Source organism: Dendropsophus ebraccatus, chromosome 3, assembly GCF_027789765.1.
Source record: "Dendropsophus ebraccatus isolate aDenEbr1 chromosome 3, aDenEbr1.pat, whole genome shotgun sequence".
Lineage (NCBI taxonomy): Eukaryota > Metazoa > Chordata > Amphibia > Anura > Hylidae > Dendropsophus > Dendropsophus ebraccatus.
Genome location: NC_091456.1, coordinates 134,502,700 through 134,528,939, shown reverse-complemented (window position 1 = coordinate 134,528,939; position 26,240 = coordinate 134,502,700). Strand labels below are relative to the sequence as shown.

Here is a 26,240-nt window from a genome sequence, read left to right as displayed (position 1 = left end):
CGCGATAACGATCGAATTCGAACGATAATCGTACGTGTAAACGCTTTAAAACGACGAACGAGAAATCGTTCATTTTAATCTTACAACATGTTCTCAAATCGTCGTTCGCAAAAAATTAGCAGATCGTTCCATGTAAACAGTCGTTCGTCGATTTAACCAATGTGTGAGATATGCTTAAATGATCGCAAAACGAATTTTCCGTACGATATATCGTACTGTCTAAACGCTGCTTGTTATGAAAAAAAAACGTTACTCCGACATCGTTAATCGTACAATCGGGCCAATTATCGTTTTGTGTAAACGCAGCATTATGCTGCGTTTACGCGTAACGATTATCGTGCGAATTTGCGCGACAACGATCGAATTCGAACGATAATCGGACGTATAAACTCAGCGAACGATCAAACGACTAGCGAGAAATCGTTCATTTTGATCTTTGAACATGTTCTCAAATTGTCGTTGACCGTTTGCAAAAAATTCACAGATCGTTCCGTGTGAACAGTCGTTCGCCGATTTAACCAATGTGTGAGATAGGCTTAAGCGATCGCAAAACGAATTTTCTGTACAATATATTGTACCGTCTAAACGCTGATCGTTATAAAATAAAAATCATTACTCCGACATCGTTAATCGTGTGATCGGGCCAATTATTGTTTCATGTAAACGCAGCATTATGCTGCGTTTACACGTAACGATTATCGTGCGAATTTGCGCTAATCAATAATGATCGAATTTGAACGATAGTCGTAAGTGTAAACGCAGCAAACGATCAAACGACGAACGAGAAATCGTTAGTTTTGATCTTTCAACATGTCATCAAATCGTCGTTCGCAAAAAAATCGCTGATCGTTCCATGTAAACAGTCGTCGCGCGATAGTCCGGCCGCCCGCAGCCCCGCCCGCTGCGCGCCCCCCCGGTCATCCGTAGCCACCTGCGCCGGCTCGATCGCCGCCGCCGCTCTGATCGCCGCCACCGCTCTGATCGCCACCGCTACGATCGCCACTCCCCCGCCGCTGACGCTCCGATTGCCAAACCCCCCGCCGCCGCTGTGATCGCCCCCACTGGCCCGCGAGCATACGTTACCTGCTCCACGCAGCAGGTCTTCCGACATCCCCGGCTCCGCTCTTCAGTGCACTGATTGGCTGAAGAGGGGAGCCGGGAATTTCAAACGCCTCCTCTTCAGCCAATCAGTGCTCCTCTGCAGCACTGATTGGCTGAAGAGGAGCCGTTACAAATTCCCGGCTCCCCTCTTCAGCCAATCAATGCAAGGCAGCACTGATTGGCTTAAGAGGGGAGCCGGGAATTTCGAACGTACCGTCTAAACGCTGATCGTTATGAAAAAAAAATCGTTACTCCGACATAGTTAATCGTACGATCGGGCCAATTATCGTTTCGTGTAAACGCACCATTAGTCTATAGAATTACTCAGCACTTTCACTACCAGTGATCAGGTGCAGATGATGTCTCCTGGAGGTCAGGTTGCCAAGTCAATAGACAGCTAACCCTGCCCCCAGAGAGGTGATTACATGTCCTGTGTCTACAAAGGTAGAGGGAGCAGCTTGTTGTCAGAGAGGACACAAAAAAGATTATTTTAGACCTCCAGAGCAAATAAATATGAGAAAACATGTATATTAGACATAAGGTGGTATTGTTTGTCACCCGTATAACCCCTTTAAATCTTCATGCTACAGTACTGACACAGCCGTGCGGCTAATGAATAATCATTGTTTAGAATGTGTGAATGCTCCCTTAAAGGGGTTATCCACCGCTACAGAAACATGGCTACTTTCTTCAAGAGAACAACACCACTCTTGTCTCCAGTTTGGGTGGGGTTTTGTAACTCCAGTTCCATTGTAGTGAATGAAGCCTAATTGCAAACCACTGTTGAAAGGGAGACAAGAGTTGTGCTGTTTCTGGGAGAAAGTGGCCATGTTTTTGCAGTGCTGAATAACCCCTTTAAGTTATGGAACTTGTTATGAGCAGCGTTGGCAGCAGAAAGCACTGTGTTAGACTAGAAAGAATGCACAACTTCCTGCAGAACATACAGCAGCTGATCAGTACTGGAAGACTTGAGAGTTTTCTTTATGGAAGTAAATTACAAATCTCTGGCACCAGTTGGTTTGAAAAAAAAATTGTGGGGTGATTGATTTTTTTCCCCTCATCATAACAACTATCTTGTAGGGTTGTTGTTCTTTTAGGATCTGTTGTCATTGTGTACAATAAAGAATTTTATAAAATGTAGAATGAAGACGGGCTGCAATTCTTATCTAAAAATTCAGCACAGCATTCTGCAATATTTTGCTTGAAAAAAAAAAAGTAGTTTGGAAAATACATGGAGCGGCTACTTAATGCTAAATGACAATACACGATGGCCATTAATGGGCTTTTCTGAGAAACCAATGTGAATGATTTCAATTTATGGTTCAGCTGGATCCTGAAGTGGTGACATGAATATTTACTCTGAAAACCTCTTTACCATGTCAAGCTCATTTCCTCCTCCACTCAGTGGAAGCTGCTTGGAAAGAAGTCAGGTCAAGATATCATTTGCTGGGGCATAACAAGCAGAATATGGCTATAATTGTAAGATTTATTTTTTTTTAGGCAATTTTGCATGAAATAATACAGAGCAATGGTTTGTGCTATTGAATTTGACAGTATTGTATATATTTCTGGTAGGTAGATTTACTAACACTGACTTGCAAAGTATTCACACCCTCCTCCCCTCTATGACTTTATTGCAACATATATAATTGTTTCTAGTCAGCCAGTATATATTTTTCAGCTACTATTACCCTATGTAGTTATTAGTTTGTAATGAAAATTCCTAAAATCTTTTCCTTCAATTAGGTCAAGTGACTTCATGGTGACCCCACTAGAAATTACATGTGTTTCTGTGCTTTTGGTGGGGTTGCCATCTTAGCCAACAGAATCTACTATATGATGCTACATGGACTGTTCCAACTTAGCCTATTTAGAGATGAGGATTACTACACTGTCCTCCCTGAAGGGAGAAACTCTGGTACAGTCTGTAGCTTCCTGTGTGATGTTAGGGTGATGTATCATGGGATTGAAAGCAGATTTGAAATAGAGGTAATACAGTTTAAAATCTAAAAGTTAGAATGGTGGCAGATGAGATGTCACATGATGCCACTGCAGGAATAATAATGGTAAAGATTTTTTTTCCAAATCAACTTATGTCAGAAAGTTATTCAGATTTGCAAATTGCTTCTGTTAAAAAATCTTCCAATACTTATCAGCTGCTGTATGCCCTATATGAAGTGGTGTATTCTAACACAGTGCTCTGTTCATGTCAGGAACTGTTCAGAGCAGTAGAAAATCCCCGTAGAAAATCTTTTCTGCTCCGGACAGTTATGGACAGAGGTGGTAGCAAAGAGCACTTAGTCAGACTGAAGAGAATAAACCACTTTCTGCAGGACATACAGCAGCTGAAAAGTACTGAAAGACATGAAAACTTTACAGTAAATAGAAGTAAATTACAAATCTATATAAGTTTATGACACTAATTGATCTGAAAGATTTGTTCCCCCTCTAGAGTACCACTTTAAAGTAAAAAATAAATAAACTTTTTACTTTTGTATTGTTTAAAAATACCACCACAATCCCAGGCTGTGTTGTAAATAATTCAGACAACCCCCTGAATAGTCTAAAGAATAAAGGGGTACATAAACCATTTTACTGATCATAAGGCAGACTGGCACCTTACACTCCACAGTGAGTTCAAGTTCTATAGAAAACTAAATATGACAATAAGGATTTATTTTATTTTATTTTTTTGCAGGGGTAAACAAAGATAACATCAGAGCGGGATGTAAGAAGTGCGGCTATCGTAAGTATTCATTATTTTCCTGCAAAGAAAATTAAAGCGTAACTATAAAATATTTTGACCTTTCAGTTTAAGTTAGCTTAGGGCATGATAACAATTTTTGCTAAATACATTAATAACCTAAAATGAACAGTTTTTTAAATACATAAGGCTGATTGTCCCCTTACAGCTCTGTCTGGCTCTGAGTTATTTCTGCACTCCTGCTGGACACGCCCCCTCCCTGGAGAGCTGTACTTAGTGTATGGACTCTGACAGCAGCATCAGATAACAGCCCTAAAACAGAGAGAAACAGAAACAAAACTTTCTCCCCCCCTCCCCTCACAGAGATCACATAGCAGAGCTGAGGGTGTTGTGTGTGAGGAGCAGCACAGGGGAGGAGATGGCTGGAGGGACAAGTACTCAGCGCTTCAACGAGGAGGGCTCTTTTTAAAGGATAACACATGGGCTTTTTATTTAAACAATTAAATTTTTTGGCTACTGAAATTATAGTTACGCTTTAAGGCTATGTTCACACTGCGTATGAGTCCGTCCGTACATGTGCGGCTGAAACTACGGGCGTGGGAAAAATCGACATGCGGCCAGATGCGTACGAACCGCGAACATACGCCCGTAGTACAGTTATGCTTCTCTAGCTTGTTTCGAAGCGATCTGAAACAGGTCATTTACTTGGAAATCTTTGGCCAGCCCAATAAAACTCACAGAACCTTTTGGATCGAAAAATCAAGTTCAATTTGGCTGAAATAAGTACTTCGTACGGGACCGCATGGAAATCCACGGCCGTGAGTTGGAACATTTCCGTCCTCAAACAATGGTCCTGTTCATTTTTCACGGCGCCGTATGCAATCCGGCCGTAAGCTCATACGTAGTGTGCACTGTGTGGGCGTATATCATATACTTTCAAGCGAACGCATCAACCTCAAAACTACGTGCGTATATTCGCGGTTCGCACTACGGCCGGATAGATACGTAGTGTGAACATAGCCTTAAGCTGTAATTTTTGCTGATTTCACACAGTAGTTTTTTTGGAAATCTGCCACTGCAGCTTTGTGCCAAAACCAGAAGTGGATCCAACAGCAAAGAGAAGTGCACGTCCTCACTTTATATTTTCCGTCCCATTTGAATTTACTTCTGGCTTTGGCAGAAAAACTGCCATGTGTGAAACCAGCATTATAGTATATAGCCTGACATAATAGTACACTATTATGTACACTACAGTGTTTCCGTCCTGTGTTGATGTAACCTTTAAGTAGAGAACCCATGACCCCTACTGCTCCCTATAGCTCCCAGTTGTGTCACTGTTGGATGTTGCATTGATTGTAGCAGCTCATCTGTTCTCTGTTGTCTCCTGTTCAGCCGGCCATTTGACCTTTGAATGCAGAAACTTCCTGAGAGTGGACCCGCAGAGGGACATTGTATTGGATGTTAGTAGCACCAGTACCGAGGACAGCGAGGATGAGATTGAAATTGGAAGTAAAGCTCCCGTTTCTGCAGACAAGAAAAGTAAGTGATATAGCTGAACTACATGTTATTATTATTCACATGCTATTTGACTACATTTTTAATTTCCCCCTGGCTTTGTGCGAGCCTGAAGTAATTCAATTGTGCTCAGATTTCCACTAATATGTATAGATGCCCTTGTCTGTACCAATTGAGTTTCAGCAGTCAGAGAAATGGTGAGATCTCTTTGACTACTGGGACTTTAAGCATTATTTTGATGGCTGCATATTTTAAGAGAATATCTTGCCAAGACAGAAAGCTTCACATCTTCTTCAGGGTCTGAGGGGGTTGTCAATGATCAGAGCTTCCCTATTTGGTGGTCTTTGAATCCCTTTGTCATGCACCACCCCTTCAGACACTACACATGCCCATTGGATAGCTGTCAGTCAACCACTGTATCGTCTCATTCTCTTCTATACATACATGCTGGGCTTGGCTGTGCATACTTGTGTTCAGATTGGAGAGGGTGGGGTGAGTCAATGCCAAATTCTTTGGTGGTGGCTTATGATCCCTGAGAACAGTAGGATGTCTGATCCCTTTCTCCCCCAAACACTTTTTGTCAGGGGAGCAATGTGTAAAAATGGGACAAAATTTTCACTGCTCACTTTTGTAAGCGTGTATGCTCTGGTCACTACAGTGTCTGATATGTCAAATAATGGACAGACCCCATTTACTTATAATAGGTTTCCATAAGGTTTGTCTCCAATAGGTGGCACAAGATGGAAACCCCCATAATAATGTACTAAAATGAAGATACAATTGGAAAGTAGAAAATGTTTCAGTGTCTGGCTCTAAATAGAGAAAAACAAATCTAGGAGATTCATGGTTGAGCAATGACACTACCTCCAATAGATGGCACTAGAGAGGAAGCTAAGAGATCTAGGAGATCTAGTTGGCATGCATGTAGGCAAGAATGATTCTATGTACTGGGGGTAAACTGAAAACTTTAAAATGATGAGAACTGTGGCAATGAATCATTTGTATTTAGCTGTAGTTTTTATTCTATTTTATTTATGCCTATGTTCTCTATTGTTTATGCTATAACAAGATCACTTGAGCGACTGGTGTCCTACTGACATGTATGCTGATTTCCTGCCATCTAAAGCAGCATCCAGGAAGTGCAATTCAGCTAAGAGGCCTTACTAGGCACTAAGAGGCCTCACAAAATTTTCTTTTAGACAAAGCAATCTGTGATGCTTCTGCTGGTTTACTATATGAAATCACATGTTGTTGTATACTATGAACCTTCTGATATTCTTTCTGCACATTACATTGCTCTGTTCTGTTCTTTTGTACTTTATAAGTGCCATCTATTAGATTTCTGCTCCTGGCTGCCATATGAATTGATAAAGAGCTGCAGCATGGAGGCTCCTCTATTGTTTATCCCTGTATAAGTACCATGTGTGAAGCTAGCAATATGCTGCGACTGGCACGCTTTTTCTGCACTAATAGAATGAGGTAGTTTCATCTCTAGCTGCATTGTAAAAGCCACATCATTTGACACAATAAAAGCTTACAGTCCTGTGAACCCTGTCTGTTAAAAAAGGAAAGTGCCTGCCCCCAGGCAGATTGCCTACTATTCGGCTGCTGTGTGAATACTGAACATGGGCTTGATTGTTAAGGCACCTGTGCAATGTTCACACAGGAGACAATCTGCCTGGAGCATTTCTAATGATGAAGAGGGTGGGGAGGAGGGACGGAGAGAAGGTGCCAGCCTAATGCATACACAATGAAAGCCACGGCCATAGGGCATGAAGCTGCAAGTTTAAAAGTTGTTTTTATGACAATAACTGCATCACCTGCCGAACGGACCCCAGGACAGATCTTGGATTAAAAGCAGCTATCTGAAGGTACAAGTGGTTTGGGGGGGACAGATTGTGGGTACAGAGTCGCTTTAAGGAAATCAATTGGTTTCCTTGGCTGGTCGAACATCCTCGCCCAAAAAGCCAGAGTTTCACACATGTGTTCTAAGCCATTGCCATCTGCAGCTAATGAACAATATTTCATTTATTCACTCAAATTGAAGAACATTCATTTATTAGACAAGCTCTAAAGGATTAAGATCAGTCGACTCCGACAACCAGAAAAGCAAGAAAAACTCGTTGTCATGTTCTATGACCATACGACCCTTGTGTCATAGTGCCTTGTCCTGCTTAAAGGGGGGAACATAACAATAATTTCCGATGACATAACAACTCATGGGAAAATGCCTTTCCCTGCTAATGGATTGCACACTCAGCCAATCAGTCACTAGAGCGGCATCCCGCCCCAGTCACTGATTGGCTGGGCGGCTTACAGCCAGGTCATGATGGGAACAGCAATCCAGCGCTAGAGAGGCATGGAGAGAGGTGAGTTGGGATAGTTTATATGTAGATGTAGTTTACTTGTAGAAGCCAACGTAGTAAAATGTGATAAAAGTCCTACATTGTTCATGTAATGACATATATAGAACACGTGTGTATGTGTTAGAGCAACACTATTGCAAAGAACTTTTATTACTGCACAAAACTAATGCCAAGAAAATTATGTCCATAGATCTTGTAGAATATACTAGAATTATCCTAATTTTCTTCACAGCCGGCACTTGAACAGTTATAAACTCCAAGACTCCTGAACAAAGCTGTGTGGTAGAACAGTTCTCTTGTAGTTCACAGTAATTGAGTTGAGAAAAATTAAGCGGCAAATTGTGGTTCAGTAAGTTTCATTGAAGTGGCACTTGTGCTAGCACCTGGATGGCTTATACTCTCATAGGAGAAGAGCTGGGGGAACAAGAAACAAAGGATCAGCTGACACTACCAAGTAATGAACCTCTGAATATCATATTTAAAGGGGTAGTCCAGAGGGAAAAATGTTTTTAAATCAACTGGTGTCAGAATTTGTAAATTCAGATTTATAAATTACTACTTAAAAAAAAATGCAAGCCTTCCCATACTTATTAGCTGCTGTATGTCCTGGAAGCAGTGTATTCTTTACAGTCTGACACAGTGCTCTCTGCTGTCGTCTCTGTCTATGAAAGGAGTGTTCAGAGCAGTAGCAAATCCCCATAGAAAACTTCTCTTGCCCTGGACAGTTCCTGTCATGGACAGAGGTGGCAGCAGTGAGCACTGTGTCAGACTGGATAAAGTACACCACTTCCTGGAGGACATACAGCAGCTGAAAAGTGCTTACGTTTCTTTTTTTTAATAGAAGTAATTTACAAATCTGTATAACTTTCTATTCTAACAGTTTATTTAACCCCTTAACGAGGCATGAAGGGTATACCCGTCATGCCGCAGTTAAAGAGATGCAGAGAGGGCTCCCGGCGCCCTCCCCCTCTGCAGCGCCCAGCACCCGGCTGTTATGTACAGCCAGGGACCACGTGTATTAGCCGCCGCGGCCGGCTAATTAGATGGAGCTGTCAAAGCTGACAGCTGCATCTAACTAACGTTACAGCCCCATCCCTGGTTTCCAGTGAGGGAGATCAACGAATCGCCCCCCCCCCCCCCCCCCCCCCCCCCCCCCCCCCCCCCCTGCGATGCAATTGCGGAGGGGTGATCCCTTCTTCCTGCCCAAGCCGGGCCTCAGCGTCTGTATGACGCTGATCCCAGCTCGGCAACAGATTGCTTCTGGCTGCAGCAGCCCTAAACAATCTAAGGGTCCTATTACACGGAGCGATTTTTAACGATTAACGACTAATGATAAACTATCGCCAACAAGATTGTTTATCATTAACCTGAAATCGTTCATCATATTACACAGAACGATGGTCGTAAGTTATGATCGTTACTATGATCGTTATTGCGATCGCTACTATGATCGTTTATTTCTTCTGATCCCAGGAAAACAATGAACAATGTTTACACTGAACGATTAGTGAACAAATGCGGAATTACAGCGAACGATTAACGATAATTTTAGGTTCAGATCTAAATCAATGATCAACGACTCGAACGATTTTTTTGATCGTTGCCTGCAATTACACAGAACGATTATCATTTAAATTCGAACAATATAACGATTTTTCGCACAATAATTGTCCCGTGTAATAGGGCCATAACACTGATCTTATTGATCAGTGTATTGTAAGTGTGTAATCACCCGAACTATTAAATTATCATATTCCTTATCTCGCACGGTAAACGAAGTAAGGGTAAAAACTTGCCAAAGTGCAAAATTGATTATTTTTGGTCTTATAAAGTCCAGAAAAATTGTAATAAAAAGCGATCAAAAAGTCCCATACATGCAATCAAGGTACTGATAGAAAGTACAGATCACGGCGCAAAAAAATTACACCTCACACAGCCCTAAATACCAAAAAATAAAAGTGTTATAAGGATGGGAATAGAGCAATTTGAAGAACTTTTTTTTTTTTTAAAGATTTAAATTTTTTATAAGCCATCAAATAAAACAAAACTTGTACATTATTGTTGCAATCGTACTGATTGAGGAACATAAATAACATGTTAGTTTTACCATGGGGCGAACGGTGTCAACACAACCTGTACATACTAAGGTGTTAGGGTTTGAGACGTTGTATATTTTCCCAGTTTGGGGTGAGTGGTGGCAGGGGTAGTAAGTGCATTGTATCAACATTTTTACTTTATTTATCACTTAAACTGATATTACATATTAATCGCACTTTAATGTCTCTAACATTTGCAGCAGCCACTTTACAATGGCTTTATTTCTAATGCTAATTTCCTTTAAACATATGTGTCTTTGCCTTTGGTAACACTCACATATAACCCGAAGCTCTGCTAATTTCTTAGCTCTGAAAATTTTCCATACAGTTCATTACATTAATTAATAACATTGGGTTTATTATATTTTTTTTCCTCCCTATTACTTGAGTTCAGTAGGTTACCAAAGAGGACATAAGCCTCTGCATCTCACAAACACATTATTTGCTTCTCATTGTTTCCCTCCTTGAGATACACTTGTGCTTTTTGAGCCATAGATGTAAAATAGTCCATTCGAATGAAGTTAGCCGAAGTAAATGATGTGGTACTCACCACGGCTTCCTAAGACGGCCAATGTACTTTATTCTATCGGCAAGGTACACAAACAGCAGTAAAGGCTTTCTCAGCACTCATGCTTCCTCCGGCCCATTGAGTGCCACTTGATTTACTGTTGCCATTATCATTTGGGTGGCCTATGTTCTTCATACTGATCACCTCCATTAGGATCCAGCGTTGGTTTCATATTTGCAGATAGGTCAGTTAGGAAGTAGTGCAGAACTTCAGTCCTGTAGTCATCTACTTACAACACATTACAGGGAGTTTCATTTTTTCCTTCTCTCTTTTAAATTCTGTTACATTACTTTGTTTAGATTTTAGATAAACAAACTTGGTTAAATTTTTAGATAAACAAACTTACAGTAAGTTTGGGTCTGTGCGAACTCGATCGTTTGGCCATTGAATTCTGTTGGCTGGTAAAGATGCATGCAGCCCTAGAGCTGCTTGGGAAACATTTAAAATGCATATGGCTTATGGCTGTTTTCAGGCAGTCCCAGGGGAATAGCAATTGGGTTTGCGCAAACCCGAACTGTAAGGTCCCCGTCTCTACCAGAAATGTTTCCAGCAAGAATCTATATACTTAAGGTATTAAGGCCCTTTCACACAGGCTGATTATCGGCAAGGTGCATTGCATTGCTAGAGTGGAAAAACACCTGCTCATCAGCTTATAGCATCTTTTGTGCCGATGGTAAAATATCCCTGCCTAATAGCCTCAGACAGCCCTAGTGGACTGCAGGCAACTGCGCAACAGTTCCTTACCTACAATACCATGATGCACAAAACAAGGACAAACAGAAAGAGAGCAAAGATACAAGGAATAAACTGTCATGCTTTACAAGAAAAGACTAATAGCTAGCAGAGTGTTAATAAACCAAGGAAGCATAAATAAGAGATTAGGGGTCCAGTCTAGCATGTGATTGGACCAGAGACCCAGAACCCAGGCTGACAAGGTGAAGGAGAAGTGGAAAAGACAGTGTGTCAATCAAAAGCAAAACAAAGGTAAACTGTTTATTAACCAAATGGATCTATGCACAGAAGAGAGGGGTGTAGTACATAAACAATTACTAAGGTAGAACAAATTGAGCAGTATTCAGACTGGTGCAGGTGAACCATACATATATCAATTTATGACAAAGAACACAGTCTCAGATGTATACCACAAGCCGAGGACCATGCCAAGGTCCTAACAGGTACAGTCATGACAGTTTTTTTCTTTTTTTAATTCTACAGACCATGACAGGTTAGTGTACATAAGAAGAAAAAAAAATAGGGGCAGATAAGAAGGCCTAATAAAAAAAAAAAACATTATGATCCATCTCGGCCAGTGATTTGCGGAGCAGGCATTTCCTGTGTGTGGAGACAGGGATTGGGAAGATTGTTTACATTTTTTTAATTAATCTGTTTTTAATATTTTATTTTATTCTTCTGAACAACCTGTAAATCAAAACCCTGATTTAAGGAAAGTAAAAGGACCCATTGATTTCTATAATGTCATCCACACATCAGTTTGGGAAAATGGATTTCTTGGCCGCTGATCTGTTCCACAAAAAAGCCGGACATGCGGTCTGTTTTACAGTCCATAAACTTGATCCCCTTAACAAGTGCACAGTCTGTGATTGCTGGCAGCAGATCTGCGAGCCGCCCACAATCACGGACCACGCATTGTGGTCTTGTCCACAGATGTATGGATGAAAAAACATGATCTGGTTGTGGTGTATGTGACCATATGCAGTATCGCTGACATGCTGCTTTTGACCTTTACATTTTATTACAATCTTAGGCTAAGTTCACACAAAGTATATTTTCAATTAATCACGGCCGTTGTTGCAAATTGCAACACCAACCGTGATTAATTGAATATATACATTGCATTTAAGTCTATACACTGTGTATACACCCTGGCCGGGATTCCTTACGGCCACATGAAAAACTGACATGTTACTTTTGTGCAACTGCTATTCGTTTAATAACGGCCGCACAAAACTGACTGTGCAGACAATGTAAAGTGCAGCTCTGACCGCACTTTACATTGCCTGCTATGGGTAATTGGAATACGGGCACACTGTTACTGCAGTAACGGCTGGGTTGAACTTCACTGACACCGGCCATTCTGTAACACTGCCGTGTCATAGAGCGGCCTGTGTCTTATGTTGTGTAAAGCCGGCCTTATGCTATGTTCACACACAGTATTTCCATCAGTATTTTCGTCAGCCTTTTTTTTAACGAAAACCAAGACTGGATTGAAAATACAGTAACTGTGCAAATATTTCCATTATAATTATGGCCTGTCTTTCCTACTACTGATTTTAATTTAAAAAAAAAAGCGAAAAGACTGATGGAAATACTATGTTTGAACATATCCTAAAAGTAGGGCTGGGCGATATGGCCAAAAAACAAAATCTTGATTTATTTATTTTTTTTAATTTGGACGATTCTCGATTTTAAATCTTGATTTATTTATTTTTTAAATTAATTTTGCTAAATTTTTTCTCGCAGTGTCAGATACTATTTTTAATGAGGTTTGAGACAACAACTGTATTGCTTCCCAGTTTAACAGTTCTCCCCCCTGTGACTGGGGGGTGAATGAGGGGGACTGGGGCAGCTGGGGGTGACTGAGGGGGACTGGGGCACCTGAGGGGGACTGGGCCAGCTTGGGGTGACTGAGGGGGACTGGGCCAGCTGGGAGTGAGTGAGAGAGCTGGATGTGACTGAGGGGAACTGGGGCAGCTGACACTGTACCACACCTCCCATTTCTGTACTGCGCCATCTGCCCCGCCCGCAATGATTTTTAGTGAAAATTGAATTTACGATTTTCACAAAAAATCTTATCAGTTCTAACATTCAAATTAATTCGATTAATCGCCCAGCCATACCTAAAAGTATATTAAAAAAGAAAACAGGTTAACAGCATCATGTCAAAAGTATTTACTGCATATGGCCAGCTGCACTCCAGTGCAACCAGATCCTCCATACAGAAGGACAAACCGTTACTGGTTTCTGGAATAAATTTAAGTGAAAACATCCTGCTAAAGAAGCTGTACTATTTTAAGCTTTGCTTAGCCTTTAAATATTTTAAACATTTTCTGTAAAATCATTTTTTTAAAGATTGACCATTTCATTGAGTGTGCTGGATTGGCAAGACTGGTAATTGTAGCTCTTTTAGGAACAAGTAATTGCAGTGGATGCTTATAGCTGCAGTCTCCTCGCAGTGCACACCTATCATACTCACTGCCATGCTAACATTTGCCAAATATATAATAAAAATACATTTTTATAGGCAGACTTTTATGCAGGTCCCATGTTAGGGTTTTGCTGAATTTTACTAAACAAGTCAAGAGTCAAGAATTTTCCAAAGCAGAATACCACATAATGCCTCTGTATGATACTGTTGTATAGTATATATATATATATATATATATATATATATATATATATATATATAATCATAACATTTTGTATGTCCTTATGAAACGAGGGCATATATGCAAATGTACATTTGCCGTCATGTGTTTCATTATTAAATACAGTCTTCATGCTGAACATGTACAAAATTTGGAGGAAGACAGTTGATTTTTTTTTTTAGGTAGTTTTTTATTTTATTTTATTTACTAACAGTGTCTTCTGTTTCATCCCAGCTCAGCTGCATCTATACATTTCATTTTTACAGCTTGGTCATGTGATTATACCACCAGTCTGTCAACCAGAAAATTACATGCAGGGCAGGTCAGTCTGTCCTGTGTTATGCCTAATTCAGAAGTAACAAGTATGGGTGTGTGTACAGGGCCATAGAAATAAATAGGTTTGCAAATGTGGACAGAATTGATGTGTAAAAGAGACCTTACTGAATTCCTTTGAAATACAGCATTTGGTCCATCCAGGTAGTTTAAGGGACTTTTATTTGGCCGATTTAACGGGCAGGAGCATTGCTGAAATGGCTACAGTCAACCCATGTAAATGTGACTGCGATTAGCCCGATCATTAGCTGATTGTAACTTTTCAGAAATATTTGTTTCCTGTCGCACATCTTTCTGTGTATACAGGAGATTTGCAGCCAAATTAAAATAAATGGAAATTTACAGCGCAGATATTCATATATCAAGCAGAGTATACTCACCATCCGCACTGCTTGTGATCTGGCATCCGAGAATCCAGTCCTTCTGCCTCTGCTGTAACCTTATGGTGCATTTACACAGAGAGATTTATCTGACAGATTTTTGAAGCCAAAGCCAAGAACAGACTATAAACAGAGAACAGGTCATAAAGAAAAGACTAAGATTTCTCTTTTTCTCAAATCCATTCTTGGCTTTGGCTTCAAAAATCTGTCAGATAAATCTCTAAAGACAAAGGCACCCTAAGAGACAAAGGGTGGAGTGAAAGAAATCAATACACTGATTAATTTTTGTACACCCTCTTATTGATCCCTTCAGTGTGTTCTACTGTCTGTGTTCTCTGGTAAGGTCTTTCTCTCTGTGTAGGGGCTCTTGCACACTATGGAAATCATGCGGATAAGCTCTTGTGGATTCCGTGTGCTGTATTCAGAAAGATTCCACCGTCCATCCTAAAAAGGACTGATGGCGGAATCCGCCGAACCATACCATGGAGCCTGTAAGACAGCCAGATGTTCAAGCGGGAGTGGGCATGGAATCTGCCGGAGCTTATCTACCCAATTTCTGTAGTTTGCAAAGGCCCTAAGGTGGATAAATCTTCCCTTGTAACAGTTGTATCTTGCACTCAGTGTTTTCCTTGGGGCTCTGTATGTAAACTCCTATTACCATCAGGCAAACAGGCTTATGACTAGTGTATGCCACGGAAAAGGTAAGAATCTTTGCCTTTTATCGTGGTGTATGCCAGGGGCACATTTTTGATAAATTTACCCCACTGTTTGTAAGTTTTATCTAGGAGATTTGATGCTGTTGTGAAAGAGAAGTCACACAAAATACAGGAGTGATTTATATTCCTCTTCTGTTCATTCCCTATGCATTTTGCTTATTGTTTAATAAACTATTACTTCTGTTTATGAAAGCATTCATTTTTGCAGCATCTTTTCCCACACCTGCCTGAAATGTTTACTGTATATTGTAGACTACCAGAATAGAAATGACGTTCCCACTCATCTCTCTTTTACAATAGAAGGGAGTATCTGCTTGATCAACTGTGATGTAACTTTATATAGTCAATGCTTTATATACATCATATTTAGTACTGTGGCTAGTAAAGCTTTGTGAGGGCTGCATGCCAGATGGACTGTTTGTGAGCTCCGGTGAGTTGTTCACCTTTAGGACTCTTTCTTTACCAACCCCCCCCCTGCACCCATCATTCATACATGTGTATAAACCCTGCGCACATAAAAAAAGATAATATACCATTGCCATTTCAGCTTATCATAAGGGTTTACAACAGCCACTTCTGTTAACAACTGATCCCCGGGTGGGCTTTTGTTTGGTGGTGGGTGGACTAACCTCTGGAAATTGATAAGGGTAGGATTATTTTTGCTCCTGTCCTCTAAGGGGTCTTTATTTTGATCAGTGATCATTTCTTGATTGCTTCATATTCACCTGAATAATCAGTATTTGTATTAGATGGGTATTAAAAGCAGGGTGCCTCATTCTCTGGCCATAGCTCAATAAAGACATTTGGCGCACATAGCATAGAAGTGGATGATTGTAGATGTGTTAGCTCTCTGCATGGCGCAGCTGAATTTGTCACAGCTAACAAGCTCTCGTGAAATATAACAGCTCCATTATGTAAATGCTGAGGGTTCAGTGCAATCGTCGACTGAGTATTGTGATTGACAGACTGTGAAAGGTTTCTCCTACCAGAGATCCCATAATTGTTTTAGATGCTAGGACTTCTTAGAAATGATTAAGTGTTTCACCCCATTCTAGATACAATTTAGCTGGGTTCATAAGTTTATCTATTGGGTGAACACTACTCTTTTATTTTTGTGGCTTCCTGAAAAAAACTCGTTGTTCTTGACAATAAAACTGGACATATGTGAAGCACGAAGTGTAGACGATCTGAGGTGTCGGCAATTGTTTTATTAAAACTACTGTTGAGCGAACTTACCAAACCCAAATACTTAGCATTTAACTTCCGGTGACTGGAGAAGTTGGATGTAGCCTAATGGAGCACTGGAAAACATGGAGGCAGCCAGAGGCTGTGCCAAAATGAAACTTAACCTTTATCATGGTATATTTATGATCCGTTTTTATGTTGTCTGGCTCTGCCCAAAGTCCGTTGCCTCTTTTAAAATATAAGTTGTGTTATCCCTCTTCCCTGTTTTCCCCTCCCTCAGAGGATTTACTTCAATTTGCCGCAGGGTCCTTAGCTTCATCTTGGCTTCAGGTTCCAGCCCACCCCCTGACTGATGTCACCACCTTCGGGCCATCTCTCCAGTGGGATGGAAGATGGGACATCAGTTGGAGGAACTTGGAGAGGAGCTCAATCCAAGTTCCCTGAGACAAGGTCAATCAAGGTCAAAGTCTCAGGAGGGAGAGCGGATGCCAGGGACTACTCAATGTATATATTAAAGGAAGTTCTGGACTTCTGGCACAGGATTAATGCTGTGAAAATACCCCAAAATCACTTATGCTCACCATAAGTATATACTGTATTATGTTTTTAACCTATAATTTTTACACCAGTAATAATTATTAATAATATAAAATGATGTCACCAGAATAGCCCTTTAAGTCTGGTGTGGGGATAGCTAGTATCAAAATTCCTTTGGGTATTTTTGGCTTGCAATGTAGACTAACATTTTATCTGCCCATGGTCAATGAGGATACAGACAGGGAGAGGGAGACACCATATTAGAACATATTGAAGGAAAAGGTTTTTGTTTTGTTTTTTTCTGTGTACTGTGTTGGCCTATGGCTGTATAAATGTTTTCCAGGAAGCGTTAGAGCTGCCTCCAACTTAACTGTTCACACCCTAAGGCAGTGCTTCTCAAACTTTTTGTTCTCGGGCCTCACCTGGGGATCCATATTGATGCTCGGGCCTCACCAACAAACACATACTACTATGCAATGCCTAATACTGCCATGTAGTGCACATTATATCCCAGAGCACTGCCAAATAAGCACCAAAGTGCAGAAATAAATACTGCTCCATCGGCAAAAACCCAACACCACATACTGCTCCACCTGTAAACTAGCACCACAGTGCAGCACTCCTTTCTTCGTAACCCACCCCTCTACTCACCTGGCAGTTTACACACACACCAGTATGATTCCATTCTTAACCTCCTATTTCTGTGTCAGCTTCCTCTCTCCTCCTTACCCCATTTCTGTGCATGCAGGGCTCCTGGCACTGTCAGAGTGCCCCACTAATAATTTACAACCCCACTAGTGCCCCACAAATAATAACCCAAATAGTGCTACACAACTAGTTAATAACCCCAATAGTAACACATCAGAGCCCCACAACTAGTTAATTGCCCCAATAGTAACACATCAGTGCCCCACAAATAGTTAATAACTCAAATAGTGCCCCTGCTGTGCCACTCTATTTAGTAATAATGCCCCTGCTGTGCCACTCTATTTAGTAATAATGCCCCTGCTGTGCCACTCTATTTAGTAATAATGCCCCTGCTGTGCCACTCTATTTAGTAATAATGCCCCTGCTGTGCCACTCATAGTAGTAATGTTACCCCTCTGCCTGCAATTAACCCCCTTCACCCCCAATGCCTGCAATTAAACCTCTCTGACCCACCACGAACAGCAATTAACACACAGAGCACATCCATATACATACAGTACACACAGAGCACATCCTTATACATACAGTATATACAGAGCACACACACACACACAGAGCACATTTATATACATACAGGACACACAGAGCACATCCATATACATACAGCACACACAGAGCACATTTATATACATACAGTACACACAGGGTACACAAAGAGCACATTCATAGTGGAGGGGGCTGTGTGTGAGGAGGATCACGAGGCGGGGGAGGGGCGCTTCTGGTCTGCACTGTACAGTCTCCTGTCTCATGTGTGACAGGGACGTAATCTGGAGCAATGACTCCATATCAACCCCCTCCCTTCCCCAAGTGCCCCTGCTCCTGCCCAGCACCTTCTGGTGCTCCCTGGCCTCCAGCAGCTCTGCCAGGTCCCGATGTCTGCCTGCAGCTAACAATGTTCCTGTCACCAGCCACACTGCATCCACCACTAATCCACAAGTTTGGGTCTCCATGGATACGTTTCCATGAAGGCCCGAACTTTTTGATAAGCAGAGGACTTAAAATCTGGGAGCGCAGCAAGTAACAGTAGCAGTGTCTTCTCGGCACCCCTCCCCCCCAGCCCGGGCACTGCAGCACACAGCAGCAGCTCCAGCTGTAACAGTGCCGTCCTGCGCACCAGACCGTTCGGGGCTATCCTTTATTCCTAGCAACACCCCTGGTGCCGGAACAGACAGGGACCTTGCGCCTCACCAGACTGTGAGCTGCGCCTCACCAGTGAGACGCGCCTCACAGTTTGAGAAGCGCTGCCCTAAGGCATATAAAACATAACTTTTATTACAAACATTCTAAAGTCCAAAAACAAAACCGTGACAAATAGTGTTAGTGTGTTCCTGTACCTAATGTTTGTAGTGCTTGAGGATAGGAGACTGAAAAAATATTCACAGATAAATGGTCAGGGGAGAAATGTGCTCACTCACAGCTACATAACATATATTGTCTCACCCTGCCTTTTGGGGTAACCCACCTACTTAATAGGGTGGCCTCAACCACCGTATCAGTCCCTTCCTAACCACTAGGTGCAGGGGAAAAAAAAAAGGTGACAACAAAAAACTCATGAGATATAAAAAAAAAAAAAAGAAGGGCAAACCAAAAGTGCCCCAGCCAACACCCTATATACAGTAATCTATATATACATTCAACGCGTTTCTCCTGTCTAGTTGCACAGGTTCTTCAGGGAAACAAGGTGTCTCTTATACGATAGATTAGAATATAATTGTAATGGATATAGGATATCACAATACGGACCACACTAGGGTATACCAATTGTTTAGCAGTAGAGTAACATGATCATGGTAACAGTAGATGGTAAATTCATAGCATCCACCATAACCCAGGTGCAGAATGTACTTAGTCACCTAGTATATGGGGCCAAACAACCAACAAACACAATTGACCACCTGATGTATGGGATAAATAATGTCACAATATACACTGACCCCCTACATGTCTCCAGTAGTCAAACATGATACATAAGCCCAATGGTTACATCCCACAGACACATCCCGGCATCCGCCGTGGAGGCTATAAATAGAGAATGAGTGAATCATAAAGAGAGATAACAGATATACTTAGCTCTCCCAGATGTAAACAGTCACAGTGTTGGTTACTGGAGGGGTCAGAGGATGTCAGTGGGTCCGGTCAGATAGTAGTCCGAGGCGATGTAGTAGCCAATGCCCCCATATAGTGCCCCACATAGTAGCCAATGCCCCCATATAGTGCCCCACATAGTAGCCAATGCCCCCATATAGTGCCCCCCATAATAGCCAATGCCCCCATATAGTGTGGCCCGACCAGAAAAACAACAAAGCATGAATGAATTATAGAGGCTGCAGAACACATTCGGCACAGTCTGCGTCTCTGTACCCCACGCTGGAGGATGACGGGAGTGCGCGCTCTGCCGGGAGAGGAGCTACTGGGACCAGCGAACAGGTGAGTCCGGGACAGTTGGGAGCGGACAGGGAGCTATACATAGTGGGCGGCCCTGAGCGACCCCGTCCGCCCGCCCATCCCTCCCCCTCCATCGCCACTTAGCTAACAGCCGATAAGGAGCCCAGGAAAGTGCTGCTCATTGCACTTTCCTGTGCTTTGGCTGTCAGCTAAGCGGCGATAGAGGGGGCGAGCTGGGTGAGCGGAGGGGGTCGCTCAGGGCAGCTTACTATGCATATGCATAGTGAGCGGCAATGGAGGGGGCTGCTGGGCAGGCGGGACAGCTTTCTTGCTTCCCTGCACAGCTTAGTGGGCGGGACGCAGCGGTGCTCGGCACTGCTTGGAGCTGTCTTCGCTTTATAGGACGCACTTAGTTTTTCCTCCCACTTTGGGAGGAAAAAAAGTGCGTCTTATAAAGCGAAAAATACGGTATGTAGTTCCTGAGATATGTCACATCTATCTAGCGATCTATCGCCTAGTGAACTCTGTTTATCCGTTTGGATTGACATCTTGGATTTGATCGTGTGTTTTGTGCTTTGTGTTTTACATTATGTCTTTTCGTAATTTTTACTCTTTATTTTATATTTGTCTTTGTCTTGTTCCTCAGTCTATTGTCTTTCTTTAAGATATTCTGGTATTAGGTACGAGTAAGAAACTGTTCTATTATTGGATCATATAGCCTCCTTTTATTAACTACATTCTAACAGTATAATTTATATGCATATAGTAATGTTCACTGATTACAGACTTCAACTTTCCCACCTCTCAACTTCTACGGAACATACTAAGGGACTCTTTTTGGGATATTTTATGTTTTGATTTGTACACTACAGAAATTTAATTTTTTCTTTTATCTTATGTTGTTAAGTAATTAACATCCTCTCATAATATCGTGCATGAGATACTGTACAAAATATTTATTTTAGTCACAATGCCGAAAACCAATAAAATATTGAACCAAAAAAAAAAAAGAACAACTTTGAAGACCGGCATAATCGTAAATTAGGCCCACCCCCTTTCCCCCGGTGCGTGCCTCTTAGTAAATCCGGCCTGCGCCTGGCGTACCAAGTCTACACCTCCTTCCATAATAAATGTGGCGAGGGGAGAGACCACGATTCCTCCCCGCCTTGCACCCACAGGAGTATATAGCCCCTAATAAACAGAGGTGAACCTGGTAAATAATAAATGTTGTGTAGAGGATTAGAGGCGGTCTGACTGCAAAGGTACCAGCAGTTGGATCTTCACTGATATGATATTCATGGCGTATCTATCCAGAGGACAGGTCCTCAATTTTGTAATATTTTAAAGTTATTTCTGTAATCTATAGAACTTCTAGGACTTAAATATAAAATCCTATGATCTATTGCATAGCTCACTATATTGCAGTGTATTATGCCTGTCATCGTTATTATACTCACTGGAAGTCTATTGGATCCTATAAGGCTTAAGCTATAACCACTATAGAATATAGATGTAAGAAGAAAGCTATTTTCTTTAAACTATAGAACATTTATAGACCTCCCATAGACCATCAGTCCTCTAAATGACGATCATTATAATCCTACACCCACCAACAAAGAAAGCCTCTTCCCTGTCTCCTATTTACAGTCATGTTATTTATGTCTTCCATGTACTTGCAGTGTAAAATGCTGTTATTGTGTATTTCTTGGTATTCTCGTGCCTCATAACACCAACCAGCGGCACAATATAATTTCAATATGAATGCACTGCAAGGTTGCCAATTACATGTTGTTTTTCCATTTAACAGTTCATGTTTGCTTTATGTGTGTTTTTTTTTTATCCTTTGCCTTTGTATTTATGGTTACCTTACTAAAGTGGGTTTTTTAATCGTTCTTTTGTATATGTGTATCAAAAGTTCAGATAGACAGTTCTTTATTAAAACAAACCAGGTATTTATTTATAAAAACACTGTTAAGTTACTGTTTATTTCTTCACCTATTTTTTGTTTTTAATTTGTCTTTTTTTTTTTTTTTTTTTTTTTTAATTTGATATTTTTAATGTCTACTTTTCCCATACATACCTTATACGTCCTGGTTCACCTCCCACTAAGTCAGGATATCTTGAATAGGCATTATAACATTATACCACAGCGTACCCGTGCCATAGACCTTTGAAAAACAACATGTGTGAATTCCCATTGATATGGATGGTGATGGTCTTGATAACAAACCTACACCTAAATAAAATGAATTTCTCATTTAGCCCTGAACTGTGGATATGTAGCACAAGATCATAATCCGTAAAGAAGCTTCTTACATTTTTATTTGTTTATACAAGAAAACATGGGGCTTAACAATAAAGGGGTACTCTGGGGAAAAAATGTTTTTTAAGTTATACAGATTTTTTTAATTATTTGAACTGTCCAGCGCAGTCGCAAATCCCCATAGAGAACCCTGAATATTTCCTGTCACAGAGGTGTCAGCAGAAAGAAAAAAAAATCCACTTCCTGCAGGACATACAGCAGCTGGTAAGTACTGGAAGACTTGAGATTTTTAAATTTAAGTAATTTACAAATCTGCATAACTTTATGACACCGGTACATATGAATTCTTTTCTGTCAGAGTACCCCTTTAATTTGTAACATCTCACATCCAAATATGTCTCTGTCTTTCTCCATGGAATTTCATTTATTATTTCCATCTGCTACTGTGATTTTCTATCACTTTAGAATGCAGAAGGCTATGTGTGCGCCGTTGAGATAACACAAAGCTTAAAGTGTCTGCAATCATATATATCTTTTTTAACTCCCACTCTGCATTGTATCAGGTGCTGAAGAAGTTGGGAAGAAAAAGCTGAAGAAAAAGAAGGAGAAAACAAAATCTAAGAAGCCAAGGAAAAGGTAATTTGCGATTGCTGTCAGCATGCGGCTGAACTCACAGTTATTGACAGCAATAACCTTTAGAAATGCTGAGCATTTATCCAGATACAGAAAATGTTGCATGCAATATACTTGTAACATAGGGAACTATTTTACTGTGTACGTTGTAGATTTTATTTTAAATTGTGAGTTATTAAATGAGTCTTCTAGAAAGGCAGCAGAACATAATGAGAAATGGGAGCATGCAGAGAACGGTAATTACATCTCTGTTCTTTAAGACTATACGGCATATGGATCCCATGTCTAAATATGTGACTTGGATTGTCATGACTTTTATGTCTATTGTACAGTAGCTTGACTTAAAAACAGGCTCTATATGTTTAATGAATGTTGTTTTCACTTTTTATAATTTTATTAAACTATTTACCTAAAATGCCAACACAGCATTTGATCCCCCTTGCCATCCTCCAACTCCTCCAGGTCATCATTACACTCTGCATGCAGTAGATCAGGAGCTTGGAAAAGCCTCTCTGACACTTTGCACTGGAGAATAAAAGTAGTTCCACAATATGGAAGTGTAGACAGATATGAGGTACCATGTGTCTCCTTGACCTAAAAGCCATTATTCAGCAGTTAGGAAGGTGAATTGCAGCTTACAGCATAAATGTTGGCTAGTAGACTCAACTGTTTTGTAGATCAGTTCATGCATGCTGATCGAGTGAGGTTTTTTTTGTTTTTGTTTTTTTACACGTGCACAGATATTCCAGACAGATGAAAAAAAAAAAAAAACCCTAATAGGTTTATCATTGATTTGTCACTTTTTTAATACGATGAATAACTGCTGTTATTGGTTAGGGGTATTCTGCCCCAATGTTAACACTAACACGTTTGTGGGGCTGGGGGAAATAGACAAAAATAATACTTACCTAGCCACAGTCCCCCGCTGCTCCAGTTCTGCTCTGATCTTCTCTCTTCCTCCTGTTTCAAAGACGCAGGGGCAGTCCGTTTCAGCCAGATCAGCTCCTCTGCAGCATTTTAATTTTTACACAGGAACCTAAATACCCCTTTAATACTCCACTTCCTACAATAAGTCAAAACTCTGTGGAAAATTAAAAGGAATATAAAACCTATTCAATGCAATGAATGAGTAGAAAAGACACCGACACTACTTCACTGCAAGGCTCTCAGAAAATAGCATGAACTTAGCATGTATGGGTCTAGTGGCCTTATTTCTGTGGAGGTGCTCCTCTAGCATAAATATTGTGAACAGACGTGCAATTGTAGAAACAAAGCTAAGGGCACTCACCAGTATATGCAAATTCTTTATTCCTGGTAACAATCGGCAGGACACTTCATCTCGGGTGGGGACACCAGACACTCCTCAGTACGAACTGTAACAGCCGTTTCACACACATGTGCGCTTCATCAGTTAGTGTAATGCAATTTTCATTGAGTGCCAAATAATGGCCGTTGTTTATACGTTGTGTGAACATAACCTAAATGGAAGGTTAAGTTTTAGTTCTGTTATGAGAAAAAAATGCCTAGTTTACTAAGGGCAATCAGAGAGAAGTTGTAAATCAGACAATCTTAGTAATTAGGCTCATTGTTCCTTCTTCCTTTTCAGTCAGTTGTTAGGTTGTGCCTGTCATCTTGGGTGGCTCTGCTCTCCCTACGAGTAAATATTCCCCCGACAGTGCCATATGCTGTAACTTTACTGTATGTAATATATACTGTAATCCTGGTAGAGGGGACTGCAGGACTTGGGATGTGCTTTTCAGCTTGTGCAGTATTGCAGCCACCCTACTTAACACTTTTACATATGGAATATTATAAAATATTACTTTGTGAGGGGTGTACATGCAACATATATGGCGCCTGCATTTGTGTATACTACAACGCAGTACAGTTACATATACTGTAGAAGGCTATGTTCACACTACGTAAAAGTACAGCCGTTGTTGCCATCGGCAACAACAGCCGTACTTTGTGCGGAGAGGAACATAGCCTATTGTTCTATGGGATCCCAGCTGCAATTCAGTGAATAGGGGCCGTAGGAAACCCTGTCAGTGCACACAATAAAGCGAGCGGCTCCGGCCGCTTGCTTCATTGTGTCCTAAGGGGAGTTCTGATGCGCCCGCATCAGAACACTGGCCATAAAGATGCAGTACTGGCCGGGATGATCTGTGCAGAGACTTGGCCAAATACCAACCATTTGGGCCGATAATCGTTTAGTGTAATAGCACATGTTAAAAGTCAACAAGCATCAATATTAACCGTCAACATAAGCCGACAAGCATGTTATCACTAATCAGGGTCTTAAAGGTCATGATTAAGTCAGCGCCCATGTAATAGGAGTGGCGGCAGGGGAGCACCGCTGACTTAATGAGCCGCTGCTCCCACTCTGTGTCTGTCTATGTACCCAATAGTAGGAAACAAACGATCAAGCAGACTTGAATGTGGCAAAAAAGTTTCACATCCCATTCACAGTCCCCCAGCACAAAAAACGCTGACGCGTTTCAAGTGTGGTATTTTCACTCTTACTCTTCGCTGTCTTTACTCTACTGAGCCGTGATATAAATACATATAGCACAATACAATACATAATGCACTCCCACCTACCACACGTGCAGACTACATCTAATCAGTATCTAAAGTTCACTAGCTCGCTGTGGAAAAAGACACTTAACCCTATCCATACTAGTTGATACATTAATCATACGACAATGCATAAAATAATACATAGAATACCAGCAAAAGGATACATAATTATACTATATTATTATAATAAATAAATAATAATAATAAATAATAATTATAATAAATGCAGCAGAGAGATATATTCTAATAATGTAAAAATATTTATCTTCGTAAATTTAAACCCAATGGGGCATATGTATTTAGTTTGAACATCCAATATGCCTCTCTGTTTTTCAATCTTGACTGAATGTTTCCCCCTCTTGATGATTTCAATGTCTTTTCTATAGCTATTACCTGAAAAAATTCAGTTGAGCCCTGATGTTTATCTACAATGTGTTTCGTTGCTCCTGATAAGCCCCTGGTTGTAACATGTTGGATATCATATAGATGTTCATTTATTCTTTTTAATTTTCTACTTGTGCACCCCATGACGTATTTGTCACACTACATGCATGCTATAAGATACACCACATTCTGACTATTACAATTCAAAAAGCTACGAATTTCACATTCCGTTTTATGTTGTGTGTCAGTAACGGTTTTGCATTGCATAGCATGTGAACATGTTTTACATGGGGCGCCTCCGCACTTAAAAAAGCCTTTGGTTTCCAGCCATGTACCTTTAGTTCTTTTCTTCCTGGGGAAAGATGGTGTCAAATCACTTCCCAATGTACGAGCCCTTCGT

At 41.0% G+C, this 26,240-nt stretch overlaps 1 protein-coding gene across 1 annotated transcript in view; it reads left to right on the top strand.

The window, feature by feature from the left end:
- SREK1IP1 (SREK1 interacting protein 1) overlaps positions 1 to 26,240 on the top strand; it is a 51,370-nt gene that overhangs the window by 9,369 nt on the left and 15,761 nt on the right. Inside the window, exons 2-4 of the mRNA XM_069962721.1 lie at positions 3,800 to 3,847; positions 5,198 to 5,344; positions 22,807 to 22,879. Of these exons, the coding sequence (XP_069818822.1) occupies positions 3,800 to 3,847; positions 5,198 to 5,344; positions 22,807 to 22,879 (268 nt within the window). The remainder of the gene's footprint in view (positions 1 to 3,799; positions 3,848 to 5,197; positions 5,345 to 22,806; positions 22,880 to 26,240) is intronic.